The 16,040-nt window shown below is 53.7% G+C and overlaps 2 protein-coding genes across 3 annotated transcripts; both read right to left on the reverse strand.

The window, feature by feature from the left end:
- Positions 1 to 1,556: 1,556 nt before the first annotated feature.
- CHRNB1 (cholinergic receptor nicotinic beta 1 subunit) lies at positions 1,557 to 9,085 on the reverse strand. Of its 2 annotated transcripts, XM_008153526.3 has the most exons (11): positions 8,900 to 9,085; positions 8,679 to 8,818; positions 8,082 to 8,126; positions 7,438 to 7,547; positions 7,230 to 7,338; positions 6,711 to 6,858; positions 6,178 to 6,387; positions 3,543 to 3,766; positions 2,861 to 3,042; positions 2,404 to 2,551; positions 1,557 to 2,095 (listed from the first exon to the last, which is right to left on the reverse strand). In XM_008153526.3, the coding sequence occupies exons 1-11, from the start codon at positions 8,961 to 8,963 to the stop codon at positions 1,955 to 1,957; spliced, it is 1,521 nt and encodes a 506-aa protein (XP_008151748.1). In that variant the 5' UTR covers positions 8,964 to 9,085; the 3' UTR covers positions 1,557 to 1,954. The 2 variants fall into 2 exon arrangements, with proteins under 2 accessions (XP_008151748.1, XP_054564938.1); XM_054708963.1 differs by lacking the exons at positions 8,679 to 8,818; positions 8,900 to 9,085 and adding an exon at positions 8,355 to 8,427.
- A 392-nt stretch (positions 9,086 to 9,477) lies between these two features.
- Positions 9,478 to 14,327, reverse strand: FGF11 (fibroblast growth factor 11). Its single transcript, XM_008153528.3, has 5 exons — positions 14,135 to 14,327; positions 12,399 to 12,509; positions 12,097 to 12,200; positions 11,343 to 11,541; positions 9,478 to 11,073 (listed from the first exon to the last, which is right to left on the reverse strand). The coding sequence occupies exons 1-5, from the start codon at positions 14,325 to 14,327 to the stop codon at positions 11,003 to 11,005; spliced, it is 678 nt and encodes a 225-aa protein (XP_008151750.1). The 3' UTR covers positions 9,478 to 11,002.
- Between the last annotated feature and the right edge of the window lie 1,713 nt (positions 14,328 to 16,040).

Raw genomic sequence — 16,040 nt, forward strand, 5'->3', positions numbered from 1 at the left:
GATTTAGAATTCTGCAGACTCTAGTTCTATATGTAGTGAGGACCCAGATTTAGAGAAATTGACCAATATTTATCTCCGCATTTGTGTGTGTGTCCAACTCTCTAGGCCAATAAACCAACAAGACAAACAAACTGTGCTCCGCAGTGGGATGCCAGGTGCAATTATTTGTGTGGTGGGTGGGTCTGGCTGGACAGGGACATGCTGACCTTGTCCCACAGGGATCCTTGGGAGTTGTAGCCCTATTCTCCCTCTTAGGACAACAACCTCTAGCAATTGAGTGGGTGTGAGGTACTTCACTGTAACTGCAGCAGCCTACTAGGCTCCAGCTGACTTTGGTCTGACCTCCAGGCAGGAACAGTAAACTCCGTTCGGTTCACACAACCTGCTGGGCACACGATCCTCATGTCCCAGAAAGGCACTGCCTTAAATCAGGTGTAACCCTTTCTCCAAATTGGAAGGAAACAGGCACAAAATATGGGATGGCTGTAAGAGACACAACAACCTTTCTTTTTTCCACTCCTCCCATTGGCGTCAACCCCCATGCCCTCCCCTGTATTTTGTCTAGTGTTACAGAGGGATGGGTAAGTAAAATGAGTGGAGCTGGTCAGGTGAGCGGGGGCTTTGAGGAATTGATCAGAGTGAGCAACAGCTAATGAGCTCTAGCAGGTTGCTGCCAGCAGGGGAATCAGGCCTGGTGTTACTATAGGTTTTTTAAAAATGTTCAAGAGGAGCCAGAAATCCAAATTTCTCTGTGAAATACCCAAATTTTAAAATTAGCTAACTAATTCAAATTTAGAATTATTCAGGCCAAGCCCTAGCTGGTTTGGCTCAGTGGATAGAGCGTTGGCCTGCGGACCAAAGGGTTCCAGATTCAAATCCAGTCAAGGGCACGGACCTTGGTTGCAGGCTCCCCGCCCCCCAGGCCCCGGCCTTGGTTGGGGGCCTGTGCACAGGAGGCAACCAGATGTGTTTCTCTAACATCGACATTTCTCTCTGTCATTCCCTCTCTCTTCCACTCTCTCTAAAAATCAATGGAAAAATATCCTCGGGTGAGGATAAAAAAAAAAAAAAAAGAATTATTCAGGCCAATACCATGAGCCAAACAAGACACAACCTCTGATACACACTACATAGTGCTTTTGTTCCCATCTATAATAATAAAAGCGTAATATGCTAATTAGACCAGCGTCCTTCAGGATGACCTTCTGGATGAAGCGGGGCTGCGAGGGAAGCCCGGGTCCCGGGTGCCAGGGGGAAGGAAGGCCTACTCTTGCACGAATTTCATGTATCGGGCCTCTATTCTTCTCATATGATCCTTAGAGAAAGGGGCAGATACTATTATTAGCTCCACTGTAAAATTTAGAAACTTAGAGCAGTTTTAGCTTGTCCAAAGTTTAAGCACCAAAGCTGGAACTAGAATATTTTTTTTAAGTGAGCTTTTTCTCCTTATTACAAATACATCCTTTTAGAAATAACCTTTTTTTCTTATCTTAAAGATAATACTTATTTCAAAACACATTACGTTACAGAATGGTAAAAACAAAAATGACCACTAGTCCCAACATGCAAACATAAGTGCTATTAATTGTTGTATTTCCTTCCAGAAAAAAAAGTTCCCTATTTATTCAACAAATGTTAAGCAGGACATGTGCTAGGTGCTGGGGTACAAGACACAGTTCCTGCACTCACAAGGCTTACAGTCTCGTTCTTGTTCTTTGTGCCTTTTTACTGGAAACCTGGGTGTTGATAGTCAAAAGAGTTTCTTTAAGAAGCCAAAGGGTAAATAAGCTGACTGCATTTCTGGTGGGCCCCAGGCTTCCGTATGCCCAGTCCCACTTAGGTTTTCCCTGGAAACAAAATGACTGGGTCCCTAGTGAAGGAGTTAAGAGGCAGAAAGGGATAGGGCCAAACTCTCAATTCAGCTGACCGAGGACTTGGGTCTTGGCTCTAGGTCCTAAGGAAAGGGGTCGGGCGGGGGCAAGTGGTATGTGGCGTCCAGGAAGATGACGAGGGTCCCGACACTCGTGAAGATGATGAAGGTCCACAGGAAGAGGCGGTCCACTACCATGGCCACAAATTGCCAGTCTTCCTTCAACTGGGGGTAAGCAGAGAAAACTGTCCCTGAGCCCCAGGGAAGGCCACCCCCCAAGTCCCTGTACCCTGCCCTGGTCCTCCTACAACAGCTCTGAGATAAGGGCAGGCTGCGAAACTACCAACGATTGGTGACAGTGGAGAACCAGTTGGATTAAAAAAAAAAAAAAGAAAAAAAGAACCAGTCGGAAAGCAGGGGGCGGGACCAAGTGAGGAAAGCTTCCAATCAAAAATAAAAACGTATTTAGAGGCGGAGCCTGAGCTTGTGGGTGGAGCCAAGGCTCTGCCCTGCTCCACCCTCACTGGACTTACCGCATCGTGGTCCTCCTGTTCCTGCAGCTGTCGAGCGATGTAACTGATGGAGGAAACGACCTCCCGTAACTCGGCGGGCAGGCCCACAGCCCGGTTTGGACCATCGATAAATCGCCGTAGATCCAGGGCAGACAATTCAGGCTGGAACCTGGAAGAGGCGGGACCGTTTGGTCAGGTCCCCGGTGCAAAGACACAGCCTGCGTTCTGGCTGTAGCCCCCGCCCCAACATCCTGCCCCTTTTCAAGCGCTTTCAGGCTCTCCCCGCCAGCGGCAGTGACTTCGCCAGCCTCCCGTAATTCCTCCCATCTCTATGGCGTAGTTTCCACCTTTCAGCAAAGTGGGCAGCAGCAGGGATACTACAACTCCCATGATGCTCAGCATCTTTGGGGAGCTTAGACCGCCTGCCTCCGCACAGTCTTCTGGAAATTGTAGTTCTCCCTCTCTGGGTAGGTTCTACCTGTTGGGTTTGGGGAAGAGAAAATCATTCGGTGGCTTCCGGATGAAGTATTCATCTGTTCCCCGACCCCAGCCACTTCCCGGAGACTCCCTGAGGGACACAGCGGGTGGCTCCGGCATCTGGTCTCTCTCAGGTTTGGGCCTCTTCAGACCCAGGTACAGAGGGAGTTTGTGGATAAAGATCTGCAGAGTAGAAGAAGAGGCGTGTTGGAGGGGGCTCTCATGCTTTTAGACCAGAAGGGAAACAGCCAACCACCCCCACGCCACATGTCCATTTCTAAGCATGTGCGCATATGTCCCACAGAGCTACGCAGACAGGGAAATGCAACCACACAGCCTTCCGAATTCCTAAGTGGACTGGAGCTATCCTGACTGGAGAGGAAGGTTATGAGGCTTCTAGCCTGATAGTACCTAACCCTGAGAAGGTGTCCCTGGGACCCTGGATGGGCTGTATTGAGGATGAGAGTGTGGGACCTATGAAATGGTAACGATGGGAGGGTAATGGTGCAATGTTTGGACACCCAGCAGGCCTCGGCACTTCAACAGTCTGTGAAGAGTTGTAGTTCTCCCTCAGGTCTGTGAAAGGGAAGGTTGAAGTGGTAGGAGGGGGAAGTCATACCTGGACAAAAAGCCAACTACTAAGATTAAGAGTTAATACAAGCTAGAGGAGGAGATTTTCTTACCTGACGGACCCAAAGGGGCATTTGGTGGGTGTGAGGTGAGCGATGGTGCAGGTTGAGAACAACAACGCTAAGGATGACTGAGAAGGTGACGAGGACCATGGTAAACATGAGGTACTTAATAATGATGGGGACAGCCAGCGAGGTCTCAGGCACTTTGTCTGCCAGCAGCAGCAGGAACACAGTAAGAGTGAGCAGGGCAAAGATTGAGAGCCCCATCTTCTCTCCTTGGGGGGCAGAGGGGAAGGCAGAAGAATTAGGCTTTGCCAGAAGACAATCCCCATGGCATAATTGGTGACCATGTTTCCAGCCCACTCAAGGACAGGCTTTTGGAAGGACCAACTGCATACAAATGATTCCTACATTTATACCTCCAGCCTGGACTTATTCCCGTAAACTTATATTCACCTGCCGACTTAACCTCTCCGCTTGGATGTCCAGACATCTCAAACTTAACATGTCTAAAACCTAATTCCCTCATCACCAACTCCTCCCATAGTCTTCCCCATTTCATAAATAACAACTTCATCTTTCCTGTGGCACAGGCCAAAACCCTTTCCATCATTTTCAGCTCTCTTCTCTCTCTCATCCCACATCTGATTCATAGCAAATCCTAATGGCTCTACTTTCAAAATATATCCTGAAACTGATGACTTATCACATCCACCCCTAACACGCATGGAGGTATAAACCACCATTGCCTCAGGTCTGAGTTATTATAAAGACCTCCTCTTTGCTTCATCCTTTGCCCCTCCCCTTCTCTGTTCTCAAGAGAGCAGCCAGATTGATCTTTTTTTAAAAAAATTAAATAATTTTTATTGACTTTGAGAGAGAGAGAGAGAGAGAGAGAAAGAGAGAGAGAGCAACATCAATTGGCTGCCTCATCAACATCTCCTACTGGGGATGGAGCCCACAACCTGGGCATGTGCTCTGACCTGGAATCGAGCCAGCAACCTTTGGGTGCAGCAGATGATACCCAACCAACTGAGCAACATTGGCCAGTTAAAATGTAAATCAGGCCCTGCCTGCATGGCAGCGTGGCTCAGTGGTTGAGTGTCAACCTATGAACCAGGAGGTCACAGTTTGATTAATATGTTACACAGATTAACTCAATTCTAACCTTTACAACAACTCTGAGGTAAGTACTGATTACCTTACAGCAAGTGCTCAAAAATAGCGAAGACAACACCACCACTTACATAGAATTTACTGGGTATGCTCATGAACTCACTTGATCCCCAAAATAACCCTATTCTGTAGGAGCAACCATTGTCCTCATTTCTAGATTAGGAAACTGGAGACACATAGAGATTAAGGAATTTGCACAAGGTTACTCTTACTATATTATGCTGCCTCCTAGAGAAATGTTGGCTATTACTGCCAAGAGAAATAGGAGTTTAAGAAACTAGTAGGCGGCCCAGCAGGCGTGGCTCAGTGGTTGAACGCTGACCTATGAACCAGAAGGTCATGTCTCTCTCTCCCTCTCCCTTCCTCTCTGAAATCAATTTAATTTTATTTTATTTTATTATTATTATTATTTTTTAAAGAGAGTAGTAGCCCAGGAACAAGAGGTCACTGGTTAGATTCCCCATCAGGGCACACGCCTGGGTTGCAGGCTCAATCCCCAGTAGGGGGCATGCAGGAGGCAGCCAATCCATGATGTTTCTCTCCAATTGATGTTTCTATCTCTCTATCCTTCTCCCTTCCCCTCTCTCTCTAAAAATAAAGACATATTTAAAAAAAGAGAGAGAGAGAGCCCTAGCTGGTTTGGCTCAGTGAATAGAGCATTGGCCTGCAGACTGAAGGGTCCCAGGTTCGATTCCAGTCAAGGGCACATGCTTGTGTTGCAGGCTTGACCCCCAGTAGGGGGCATGCAAGAGGCAGCCGTTCAATGATTCTTATCATTAATGTTTCTAATCTCTCTCCCTGTCCCTTCCTCTCTGAAATCAATTTAAAACTATTTAAAAAATAAAAGAGAGAGAGAGAGACTAGTAGGCATCTAAAAAGTGAGGGAAGGAGGATACAAAGAATGAGGACAGGGAAAAGGAGAGTTGTCTAGATCTGGGAGATTGTTGGCCAGAGGAGTAGAAGTTTCAAGGATGAGATACTAGGATTCTGAGGTATTCAGAATTTACTGGGTGAAAAGAAGTGAGCAGCAGAAGACAGGCAGAGCCTGAGGCTGGAGGAAAAATCTGGATCCAGATAAAAAGACTCTGGCTGAAGAGAAAACCCGAGTAAGATTGCTGAAGCACAATCCACGGTGGCTTGACTTGACAGAAAAACCTTGCCTGGATTAAAGGTGGAGAGGAAGAAGCTGAGCTACTGCTAAAAATGAGGGCTGGGCCTGACTAGTGTGGCTCAGTGGTTGAGTGTCAACCCATGAACCAAGAGGTCGAGGTTCAATTCATCAGGGCACATACCTGGGTTTAGGGCTCGACCCCCAGTAGGGGGTGTGCAGGAGGAAGCTGGTCAATGATTCTCTCTCATCATTGATGTTTCTATCCCTCTCTCCCTCATCCTTCCTCTCTCTGAAATCAATAAACACACACACACACACACACACAGTCACACACACACACACACACACACACACACACACACACACCCCAAACGAGTGCTGGGGCTGCTTCTCCCTCACCTGCATCCGGCGGCAGGTAGAAGACGAAGATGGCCAGGAGAGTAATGAGGATGCATGGGGCAATGACATTGACCAGGTAGAAGAGAGGTTTCCGGCGAATGATGAGGTAGAAGGTGACTTCTTCATGCTGCCCTTCTCCCACTCCCCTAGGACCCCCTGGAGGCTGGATTAGCCGAGAAGGCTTGTGGATGATCTCCCATTGGCCATTCTCTTGGTGAAGGGGAAGAAGAACAGGAGAAGGGGACACAGATGTGGGACCCGGTCCTTGTTGGTGCCGGATATGGCTTGCTCTACCACATTCTAGAGCAGAGGAGGCTGATGCGATAAGGGGCTAGCTGTGAACACTGGGCTGGACAGCCCATCATTAATAAACTGAAGTAAGTCTTAATTTCCATATTTGCAAAATGTAGACAGTCATATGTATCTTGCTGACACCACAGGTTTGTATTGGCATTGCTGATGGCGCATATTTATCAGCCTGTTAGAAACTGGAAGCCATACAAGCCATGGATGTGGGAGCCAGGCCCACTCACCAATGAAGGTCCCTTCATGAATGTGCACTTCCTGCCGTTCCTGCCCATCCGGACCCACGCCAGTGTGCAGGCTGACCTCTGAGCTGTCATAGCTATAGGAACGAAACACCATGGTGCAGTTCTGCCAGTCGAAGGGAAAGTAGGTGACCTGAATGGAAGGAGGAGTCACTAGAGCTGGCAGAGAACTGGTCAGGGCTGGGGGAGTGAGGGAGATCACAGGGCACATAGGGGTCACAGAATATGGAGCACCAGGAAGATGAGGGCCACCAGGAGAGGTCACAGGGAAGTGGGGGTCACAAAGGAATTGGAAGGTTATTAGGGGAGGCATGGGCCATGGAGGGGAGTTACTGAGGCAGACTGGAAGTCAATGAAAATAAGCAATGAAACAATGGAAAACCAGGAGGATAAGAGGAATGCGAGGGTCATGAGGGGTAACGGAGGAGGGGTGCGAGTCAGGATAGCTGAGGAGGGGGAGGGTTTCTACGAGCGCCCAGAGTTCCCCAGGTGGAGCCCAGAGACCTGGATGCTGCAGCTACTGCGATAGTTGCCAGGGGGCTGCCAGCGCACGGAGCCATCGGAGGCTACCACGACGTTAATGTCCAGCGCGACGCCAAAGTTTCCGTCATTGCTGCGGGGAAGGAGTCTTCTCAGGTGGGATCGGGCCCCGCCCTCCGGGTGCCGCGCCCTCCCAGGGCCTCGCCCACCCCCAGCCTCGGAAAGACCCTACTTGTTCAGTAGCACCACGTCTGGGAGCCACACGGACTGAGCGGTGATGCGGAGTAAATCGATGTCTTCGTACTCGGCGGGGTCCCAGCTCAGCCTGTAGTCGTTCCACTCCTAGGAAAGCAGAGGCTGAGGGGGGCTGCTCGGGGCTGGCGGCGGGGAGGAAGCTTGGAAGGTCCGAAGGGAGCGCGCAGTGAGTGCCAGGGTGGGGGCGGCGCAGGGTGCGGGGGTGGGGGGGGGGGGAGGCTGAGCTTCTGGAGGCCGGAGTTCTGATTCCGGCTCCACCTGCACCGGCTCGGACTCCCCTTCCCTCGCAACGGGGCCCAACTTTGTAGTCTATAGCAACGAAGACGCTGCACTAGCTATCCTCTACAACGGTGGTTTTCAAACTGCAGTTCGAGACCCGTTAGTGGGTCAGGAATCAAATTAAGGGACCCAACATAGTTCACAAAAATTAGAATGAAAAAAAAAAATGCATGAAGTACAACTCCCGCAGTAAAGATGGCATTGTTTCCCGAAGCTTCTGTTTCAGTTATAAACGTGTTTTTTGAGTTCATGATGAAAACATTATTTTTGACTGGGCCGGACATTCGAGGACATTTGTAAAGGCAGCGGGACACCCTTTCCCATCCCAGGGGGTCTCCGTACCAGGTCTAAGTACACCTTTGTGCTCATCTCCTCGTCCTTCTCGTTCTAGAAGGGGAAAGTTTAAAAGGTAGAGGTTATATAAGTGGAGATAAACGAGGGGGTTCGGCGGGTCTAGCTCTCCCTGGAAAACCCCCACCCCGCTTTTTCTGAGTCCCACCCTCTTGGGTCCAAGCCCCGCCTCTACCTCCGAGACTTCCTGCCGTCTATGCTGTCAGTCAACTCCTCCACGAGTCCCGCCCCAGGAGGGCCCCACCCACCGCTCGAAACTCCGACCCTGAATCTCCGCCCGCCGTTGTTGATTGACGCGATCCAGCACCAAGCTCCGCCCCAGCCTGTGACCCGGCCTCAAGGCCCGCCTTCCAGTCAGTCCATCCGCCCCAGTTCCACTTCGAGATCCGTCCACAGGCAGGTCCAGCGCCGAACCCGGCTCTACCCCTGGCCTGTCCAGCAGTCACGCCGATTTCGACCCAGTCTCTGCCAGCGACCCGTCCATCTCTCAGCCTCGCCCCGCCCCGTCGTCCCTCGGTCCCGCCCTACCGATGGCCACGCCCTCCTGCCCGCCGCCCAGCCTGACCTCCGCCGCCCGCGCGTCCTCACCAGGCTGATGAGCTGCGCCAGTCGGAGACCAATGCTGACCCCGACGCGGTCTCCGACCCTCCGCGCCGGCCGCACCGAGCTGTCATAGCCCGAGAAAAGTTTCTCACGGAGCCGGCCTTCTGCCTCCGAGCCGCGGGCGCCTGGAGGAGAGCCCTAAGTGAAGCCCTGTGCCCGGCCATGACCTCTGGCCCTGCCCCTGGCCCTTTGAGGCCCAGACTTACCCGGGGCGAACGGCGCCCCCAGAGCCCCCAGCAGCAGCAGCAGCAGCAGCGCTCCTGGGGTCATGGCCCGGCCGCGTCCAGTGAGTTCGCTCAGCGAGCCACCGGGATGGCCGGTGCAGGGGAAGTGACGAGGCGCCCAAGAATGTGCACCTGTTGTTGGGGGTCAGCCGCCAGCCCACCCGCCCCGCCCCTGGGACTTGATCCCGCCCCGAACAACTGCCAATGCCCGCCACTCACTGACAACAGACAACACCTCCGTTGTATAAATCTTCTTTATGTGAGAATGCAGGGAGTGGAACCTGGTCCCCTGGGAGCAGAGCCAGGACACGGGTGGGGCCTGGGCGGGGTCTATGTGGGCGAGGGAAGCATCAACCCCTCTAGCAACAAGCTAGAAGTAGAAAGAGCCTGAGGGAAAGTGACCTGCCTCTCCCGCCCTCCCTTTAGGCCTCCTCAGTCTCCGCTGCCCAGGTCTGAGGCTGCCCAGAGCCCACCTCCTAGTTCACTGGTAGGTTCCTGATCTTTTCCAGGCCTGCCCCAGCTCTCCGTGGTTTTGTTTGTTTGTTTGTTTGTTTTTTCAGAAGAATCTAGTCAGGCCCTTTTTAGGTACCTAAAACACAGCTGAGGTTATAAGCTGTAAAGTAAAGCAAGTTCTATTCCGTTAGAAGCTCTGGGGTTATATGAGGTCTGGAACCCAAGAGAGGCCCTCACCCTCCTTGGCCCGACTTAGGGGAGAGTGGTGGGATTTATTGCTGAATTGGGGTTATCTTCACTGGGATGGTGAAGTCTATATAATGTTTTTTATTATTATTGGGGTGACACTAGTTAACAAAATTATACAGGTCTCAGGTGCACAGTTCTACAACACATCATCTGTATACTGTAAGGTCTATGTCATATTTGTTCTTTTTATTTTAGACCCATTACCCTAAAGACCTCAGCTTTAGAGGGGATCTGGAAGGAATTCTTGCTGAGGTAGCTAAGTGTTCATGTCCCCCAAACCCAGTCACAGGTCCAATTATGTCATGATTTTGACCCCTTCCCCATCCTAGCTCCCCCACAATGAGCCATGGATTCCTTCTCAGCCCTTCTTCAGATTTCTTTTCTTGGACCCCAGCTGAATTAAACTGCATGTAAAAATAAGGTTAGCATTCTCTAGGAGGAAGAGGATGATTTTTAGAAAATTATCTAAGTAAAATAAGAAGTAGTTCTTAATTCATCCAGGACTTAGTTCTTTTTGAATAATAGCTGGGTCCTTTCCAGAACTCATCCTTAATAGGTATCACTAGAGAAGTTGGGAGGATGGGTCTAGAACTTACTCTAGAGTAATAATATGGCTGTATAGGCCCCAGTTCCATCCTGGAGGGAAGGGTGGAAAGTCGTGGTCTATATTCTAGAGCTGAGATTCAGAAGGAAGTATGGCTCCATATGTGTCTAGAACACCATGCTCTAGTATTGGGTGTCTCTGGGATAAAAAAAGTTAAACCTGTAGTAATCTGAGACTGGCCCCAATTCAGGCCAAGGCCAAGAGCTGGACAGGGCTCACATCCTGCCTCTCTCTACTTGGAAACCCGGGGTCTGTCTGGGTTGAGGAAGCCTGGTGGATCCAGCACAGAGCCTTAGTGCAGAAATGGCCCTGGCTGAGGTGCCTGGTGTCGCAGAACCTGTTCAGAACAAGGCAGAAGGTGGAGTAGGGAAAGGACACTAATCCTGAGCTCCAGTAGGTCTATAAATCTATGGCTCAGAGGCCATGAAAAGGGCTCCAGGAACTGGCTGAGCCTGGGGAGGGGAGTATTTGAGTCCTGTTCTCTGTCTGGAAACCCCCAGTGCCGTCTTAGGAAAAGGCTTTGCGGGGGGTGTAAGTGTGGAAGGAAAGAAGTGATCAGCCAGGACCATTTTCAAACATCCACCTCTCAGGCCCAAGCGTCTAAGGGTTCCAGCGGTTCCTAGGCTCCCTCAGGGAAGAGCACCTGGTGGGACCTGGCTGCTCAGGGCATGAGCATGGCAGCTGGGGTGAGAGCAGGTCCAGGAGCAGGGCTGGGAGACAGGCCGTGGCGGTGGCTAGACCGGTGCAAGTGCAGGAGTGTCCAGTCCAGGGTCTACATTTCAGGGGGCAGGGGGACTGGAAGGAGAAGTCTCAGGGACACTGTGGAGAGAAGGCTCCCGGTACATGGCCACTGTGAAAGGGAGAGAGAGGAGCAGGAAGGAGAATTAGGCACAGAGAGACCTAGGCAGAATCAGAGCTCTGAAAGGGCTCCCTTCCCCTATATTCATCCTCTGAGAACCCCAACCCCATAGGAGGAGAACTCCCCAAGCCCCCAAAGGCCAAAGCCTCCCTGGCTTGGTCCTCCTCACACTTGTAGCCCCTGAGATGCATGTCACTAAATGTCCATGTCAAGGTCAATACCCTCCCATGTGGCCCCCATTTTCTCCAGTCCATACTCACCCTCCAGGAGCTTGGGCACAAAGTGGGCAGCTGCCTTGGTCTTCTTGACTCGATTTCCCTTCATGACTCGGCCCTCTTTGTCCAAGCCTAGGTACCAGGCCCGGCCAGAACGGCACTGACGGTAGAGAGCAGAGGCGTACAGGACGTAGTAATTCTCAAAGACACACTCCTTAAAGCGACACTCAGCTGTGAAATGTTGCTGAGGAGACAAAGACCCAGGAAGGCACACACAGACAAAGAGACAAAGAGACACATCACTGGACAGAAGGGAGCCCTGGGAAGAACAAGCCAAAATATAACCCATACATTTCAGGCCGGGAGGGCCACCTTCTGATCCATGTGGGAAGTGGGAGAAAGAAGGGACAAGGAAGAGTCTGGTAGGCCCCTGAGGGTTAGGAACTAGACTCTGGAATGAGAAGATACCTTCTCTCCCCTCTACTCCCAGCCCCTGACCATTCCCTATCCTGAATGACTCTAGGACAGTGAGTAATAATGAAACCTGGAAGGGGTAGGATGAGAAATAGGGGCCCTAAAAGGCTGAAAGAGTTGGACATTCAAGAAGCCTGGGGGTATCTGGAGGCTATGTGAGAGTAGGATTAGAGGGACCCTAGAGATGCTCTGGAGTGGGCAGTAATGACAGGACACCAGCAGGCGCTGGAGTGAGAGGGAGTCCTGAACTGTAAAAGAGCTGCAGTTGAGAAAGTTGCAGCTGGGGACTCTCCAAACCCCAAGCCACTCAGCCTCGTCGTCTCACCGAGCTGTAGAGCAGCCCCTCAGCATTCATGGCCATGTAGTGACCCAGCTTGGCACTCTGGATGGTAACCACACGGAGCCCCACGGGGATCAGATTAAAGTGGGCTGGGGATGGAGAGAGGGGGAATCAGTACCCCAGGCCTTGAACCCCCATCTGAGCTCCCCCCAATCCTAGCTTCACTTCCTCCCTTGGGAGTCAAAGAGGCAGACTGAAAACAACAGAAACTCAAGCAGGAATGGGACTGCCCTCGTCTCCTAGCCCCACTATCCCCCTTCCCACCCCGGGCCGGCTTCCCCTCTCACTGAAAGAGCTGGTGTCCTCCGGGGTTCCCTGGATGCTCCCGTCGGGATTTGCCTGGAGGTAGAAACCCTGGCGGCAGAACAGTTTGGTGACGATGCCTTTAAGTTGAGGCTCTAGAGAAAGAGACATTAATCTTTAAAAATGACATCTCTGTTCCCAAAAACATTCCTACACTCGGTGGGATCAGAGGAGAAAAAAGAAGGGAGAGTGGAGGGAAGGAATAGAGTACTAGGGCCCCGACTTTCTGACCCTCCATGAAAGCCCTCTCTCGCCTCTCTTGGATTCCTGAGGATGCTGAGGTGTGGGTTCCTTCTGCTTCCTCTAACCACCAGCTTTCAGTTTAATTTATTGAAATTTATTGAAATGGATTAATTCCTACTCTACAGCTCAACCAGAAGAGGGGTGGAGGAAGAGAGGAGGAAGGGGAGAGATACATCAAAAAGCAGAGGGAGACAGGCAGGGCTGCTGAAGTGACATTGTGTTTGCGAATGTGGGGGGCAGCAAGGTGACCAGAGGGTAGGGGCGCCCCCTCAAGAGTGGAGGTGGGTCTGGGCCTGACGCTGACTCAGCACCTGCTGCTGCTGCTGCTCCCTTGGCACGGGCCTCGCCTTGGCCCAGCGCCGGCCAGTCTGACACTGACCCACTGTCTGTACCTGTCAGTCCGCTGGCTCGGGGGCCCAGGTCTCCCTGAGGCTCAGCCTTTCCCCTTCAGCCAGGTAACCCGCCTGGGGTGGGGGACGTTCGGGACCAAACCTAGGAAAGGGGGGGGGAGGGGCGGGGAGGTGGTGAGGCAGGTTGAGTCACGTGGCGGCTGGGTCCCACTCAAAGGGTGGGCTGCGGACCGTACCACTGCGGCGGGCCGGCGGCGGGGGGGGGGGGGAGGAGGGTACGAGGGGGCTCACCCTATCGGAGCTGGGAGCGGGCGGGAGCAGGGCCAGAGGGACTCCCTGCCTGTGGCACCTGGACGGGGACCACACGCTAACCCGCACAACCCTCCACGCCGGTCGCTTGCTCTCGGCCGACTTCCGTGTACCCCCTCGTAGGTGGTACGACCCCCAGTCTGCGTGCGGGTCTCCCACCAGCCTGGTACTGTGTCTGAGTTCCTCGCAGCAGAGGGTCCCCTGAGCTCGTGGGGCCCGATCTCGGAGTCTCGTGGAGGGTAATGGGGGGAACCCAGCTCCTCTCTTGAAGCTCAGGTCAAGGGAGGAGGGCGCGCAGAGGGGCGCTTTGGCGAGGTAGCTGCAAGGACACCCAGGGGAGAGCTGGGGAGATTGGCGCTGAGCCAGGCAGGCTCGGCCAAGAGGAACCGAGCCAAGAAGTGGAGGAGCGGGGGAGCGAGGTGGGGGCGGGGCCTCCGGAGCCGCAGAAACTCTCGGGGTGACCCAGGCGTCCGGAGCCCCCAGGCCCCTCGGCTGTGGATGGAAAGAATCGCGAGAGCCGGCACGTAGGCGAAGGGCTGTGGGGGTGGGGAGTGGGGTGGGGGAAGAGCAGGAGCCACGAGGCTTGGGGCGCCAGACTTAGCCCCTCAAGCCTTCCCCTTGCCCTCAAAAGCAAGGAGACTCGGGGTTACGGGCAAAAGAGGAGGGAAACTGAGGCACAGACTGGCAGAGACTTTGTGGTTCACCCCTTTTCACTTCCCGGGCGCCTCCCTCAGTCGGGCTCCATTCTTCAGAGCCCCTCATCTCAACCTCCCGGGCAGAGAGACCCCAGCCCCGGAGACCCCGCCCCAGCCACTCACCGGGGCCACGGTCCAGCCGCGCGGGCCGCCCCCCGCACAGTCGCACCTTGGACAGCAGGATGAGGAGCTGCTTCTGGCAAAGGGACTTGGTGCCGCGGGGACACACGCGCCGCTGCGCCGACACCGGCCGGCTGCCCCCGGGCTCGCGGACCTCCCGCTTCTGCCGGATCAGGCTACTGGCCAGCGCCGCCATGGCGCCCCGGGAGGAGACACCCCCAAACCAGCAGGCGCTGGGAGCGCGCTGGGCTCCCCCAGAGAAGCCCGCTCACCACGGCATGCTCTTGACGCTCTTTCCCGACTCACCGCCCCACCCACAGGACCTTAGGGATAAGCCTCAGCCCCCCCCCCCCCAGGCGTCAGCTCTCACCCTCGGGCCCCCTTGCTCGCTCCACTGGATCCGGAAGCCTGTGTACCTCAGGTAACCCCACCCCGGACTTTCGCCCCCTACAGAAAATTAGCCCCTCCCCTGCTCTCCAGTGTCTCTGCCCCCACTTACCCTATCCCAAAGTCAAAACCGTCAAAATTTCCGATGTGTGGTTCCAACATCCCCGGGCATCTTTTCACCCTATTTCAGGGCCCCTGTGCTCCTGCCAAACCCACTTTTATAATCTGAAGGATGTGGATCCTTAGCTTTGGGAATATGAACTCACCCCACCCCTGCTGGGGCACTGCCAAATGTCAGGGAAGAATCCAACTTCGGTGTCTTTGCCACCCTCTAAGTGAAGAGGATCCCCCACTTTTTCCCACTGAAATCCCCCCAAACTATGTCTTGGAATATCCAGGCTGTTCCTGTTCCGTGAGAACGGGTTATCAGACTCTGTCTCTAGACAATACCTCTTTTTTTTCACCAAGTCACCCCCATTTCTAGTGGCTCAGGGTTCAAATTGCTGAGCCCTTTTCCTCACCTTGTTACCCTGCACTATGTTTGAAGTCACCTCCAAACCCACCCTTCCTGGTGGATACACCAGGTAGTTGTCTGGAGGGCCCTCCGTCAGCCTGGAGATAAGAAGCATCCGTTTTGGTGGTGTTTTCCTCTGACCGCCCCTGAATTTCCTCAGGAACAGCTGGTGCTGTTTAGATCCCACGCCCTCCAATCCAACCAGCCCCCCAAGAGAGGCGTGCACCCATGTCACCAGTTCCCAAATGTGAACAGGTCCCCTACAAATCTGAGCGCACCACTGCCACAGGGCTTCCTCCTCCTCCCCGGACTACCTATAGCAACCCCCTTTTCCCCTGACGCCCCTCAACCTGTCCTGTCTTGTAGATCTCGCGACGAATGGTGCTGGCCCGGGTTCCAGGCTCCTCCCTCCCTGTCCCCCGCAAACGGAGCTTCCCTCCACGCCTGGCTAGGCGCCCGGAGCCCCCAAAAGAGTGAAGGTGTCTCGCAGAGCGCCCTGGTCCGGTAAAATCGCAGCACTGGGCCCGGCGGCTGGACCAAGCGCAGCGGCGGTAGAGGTGGCAGCAGTAGCAGCGGCGACAGTGGGAAGCTCAGGCGGCCGCGGCAACCGCAGCTCCCGCGTCTCCAAGAGCCAGCCTGGGGGCGGGGCAGGGGGCGGAGACGCCAGGAAAGGGGGGTTAAGTTGGGCCGGAGGAACCCTGGGGTTCCTTAGAGGCAGGGAGTGGGATGGTCTTCGAGGCAGGGGGAGCTGAGGCAAGGCCGCATATCTCGGGGTTCAGAGGAGGAGGAACCAAGGTGACTCCACTGAATGGAACCCTGGATGGGGGGGGGGGGGGGGGGAGGAGATTGGGCTTAAGATCAATGGAAGGGTGAATACCCAGAGAGTGAAGGAGCCCTAAGGCCCAGGATGGGAGGACAGAACTGAATGAGGAAAGTGGGGGTAATAACTGGAGAGATTGGGGGGGGGGGGGGGAGTCGAGGTCTAGCCTGGGGCGAAATCCGGCCTCC

Source organism: Eptesicus fuscus, chromosome 20 (genome assembly GCF_027574615.1).
Source record: "Eptesicus fuscus isolate TK198812 chromosome 20, DD_ASM_mEF_20220401, whole genome shotgun sequence".
Taxonomy (NCBI): domain Eukaryota; kingdom Metazoa; phylum Chordata; class Mammalia; order Chiroptera; family Vespertilionidae; genus Eptesicus; species Eptesicus fuscus.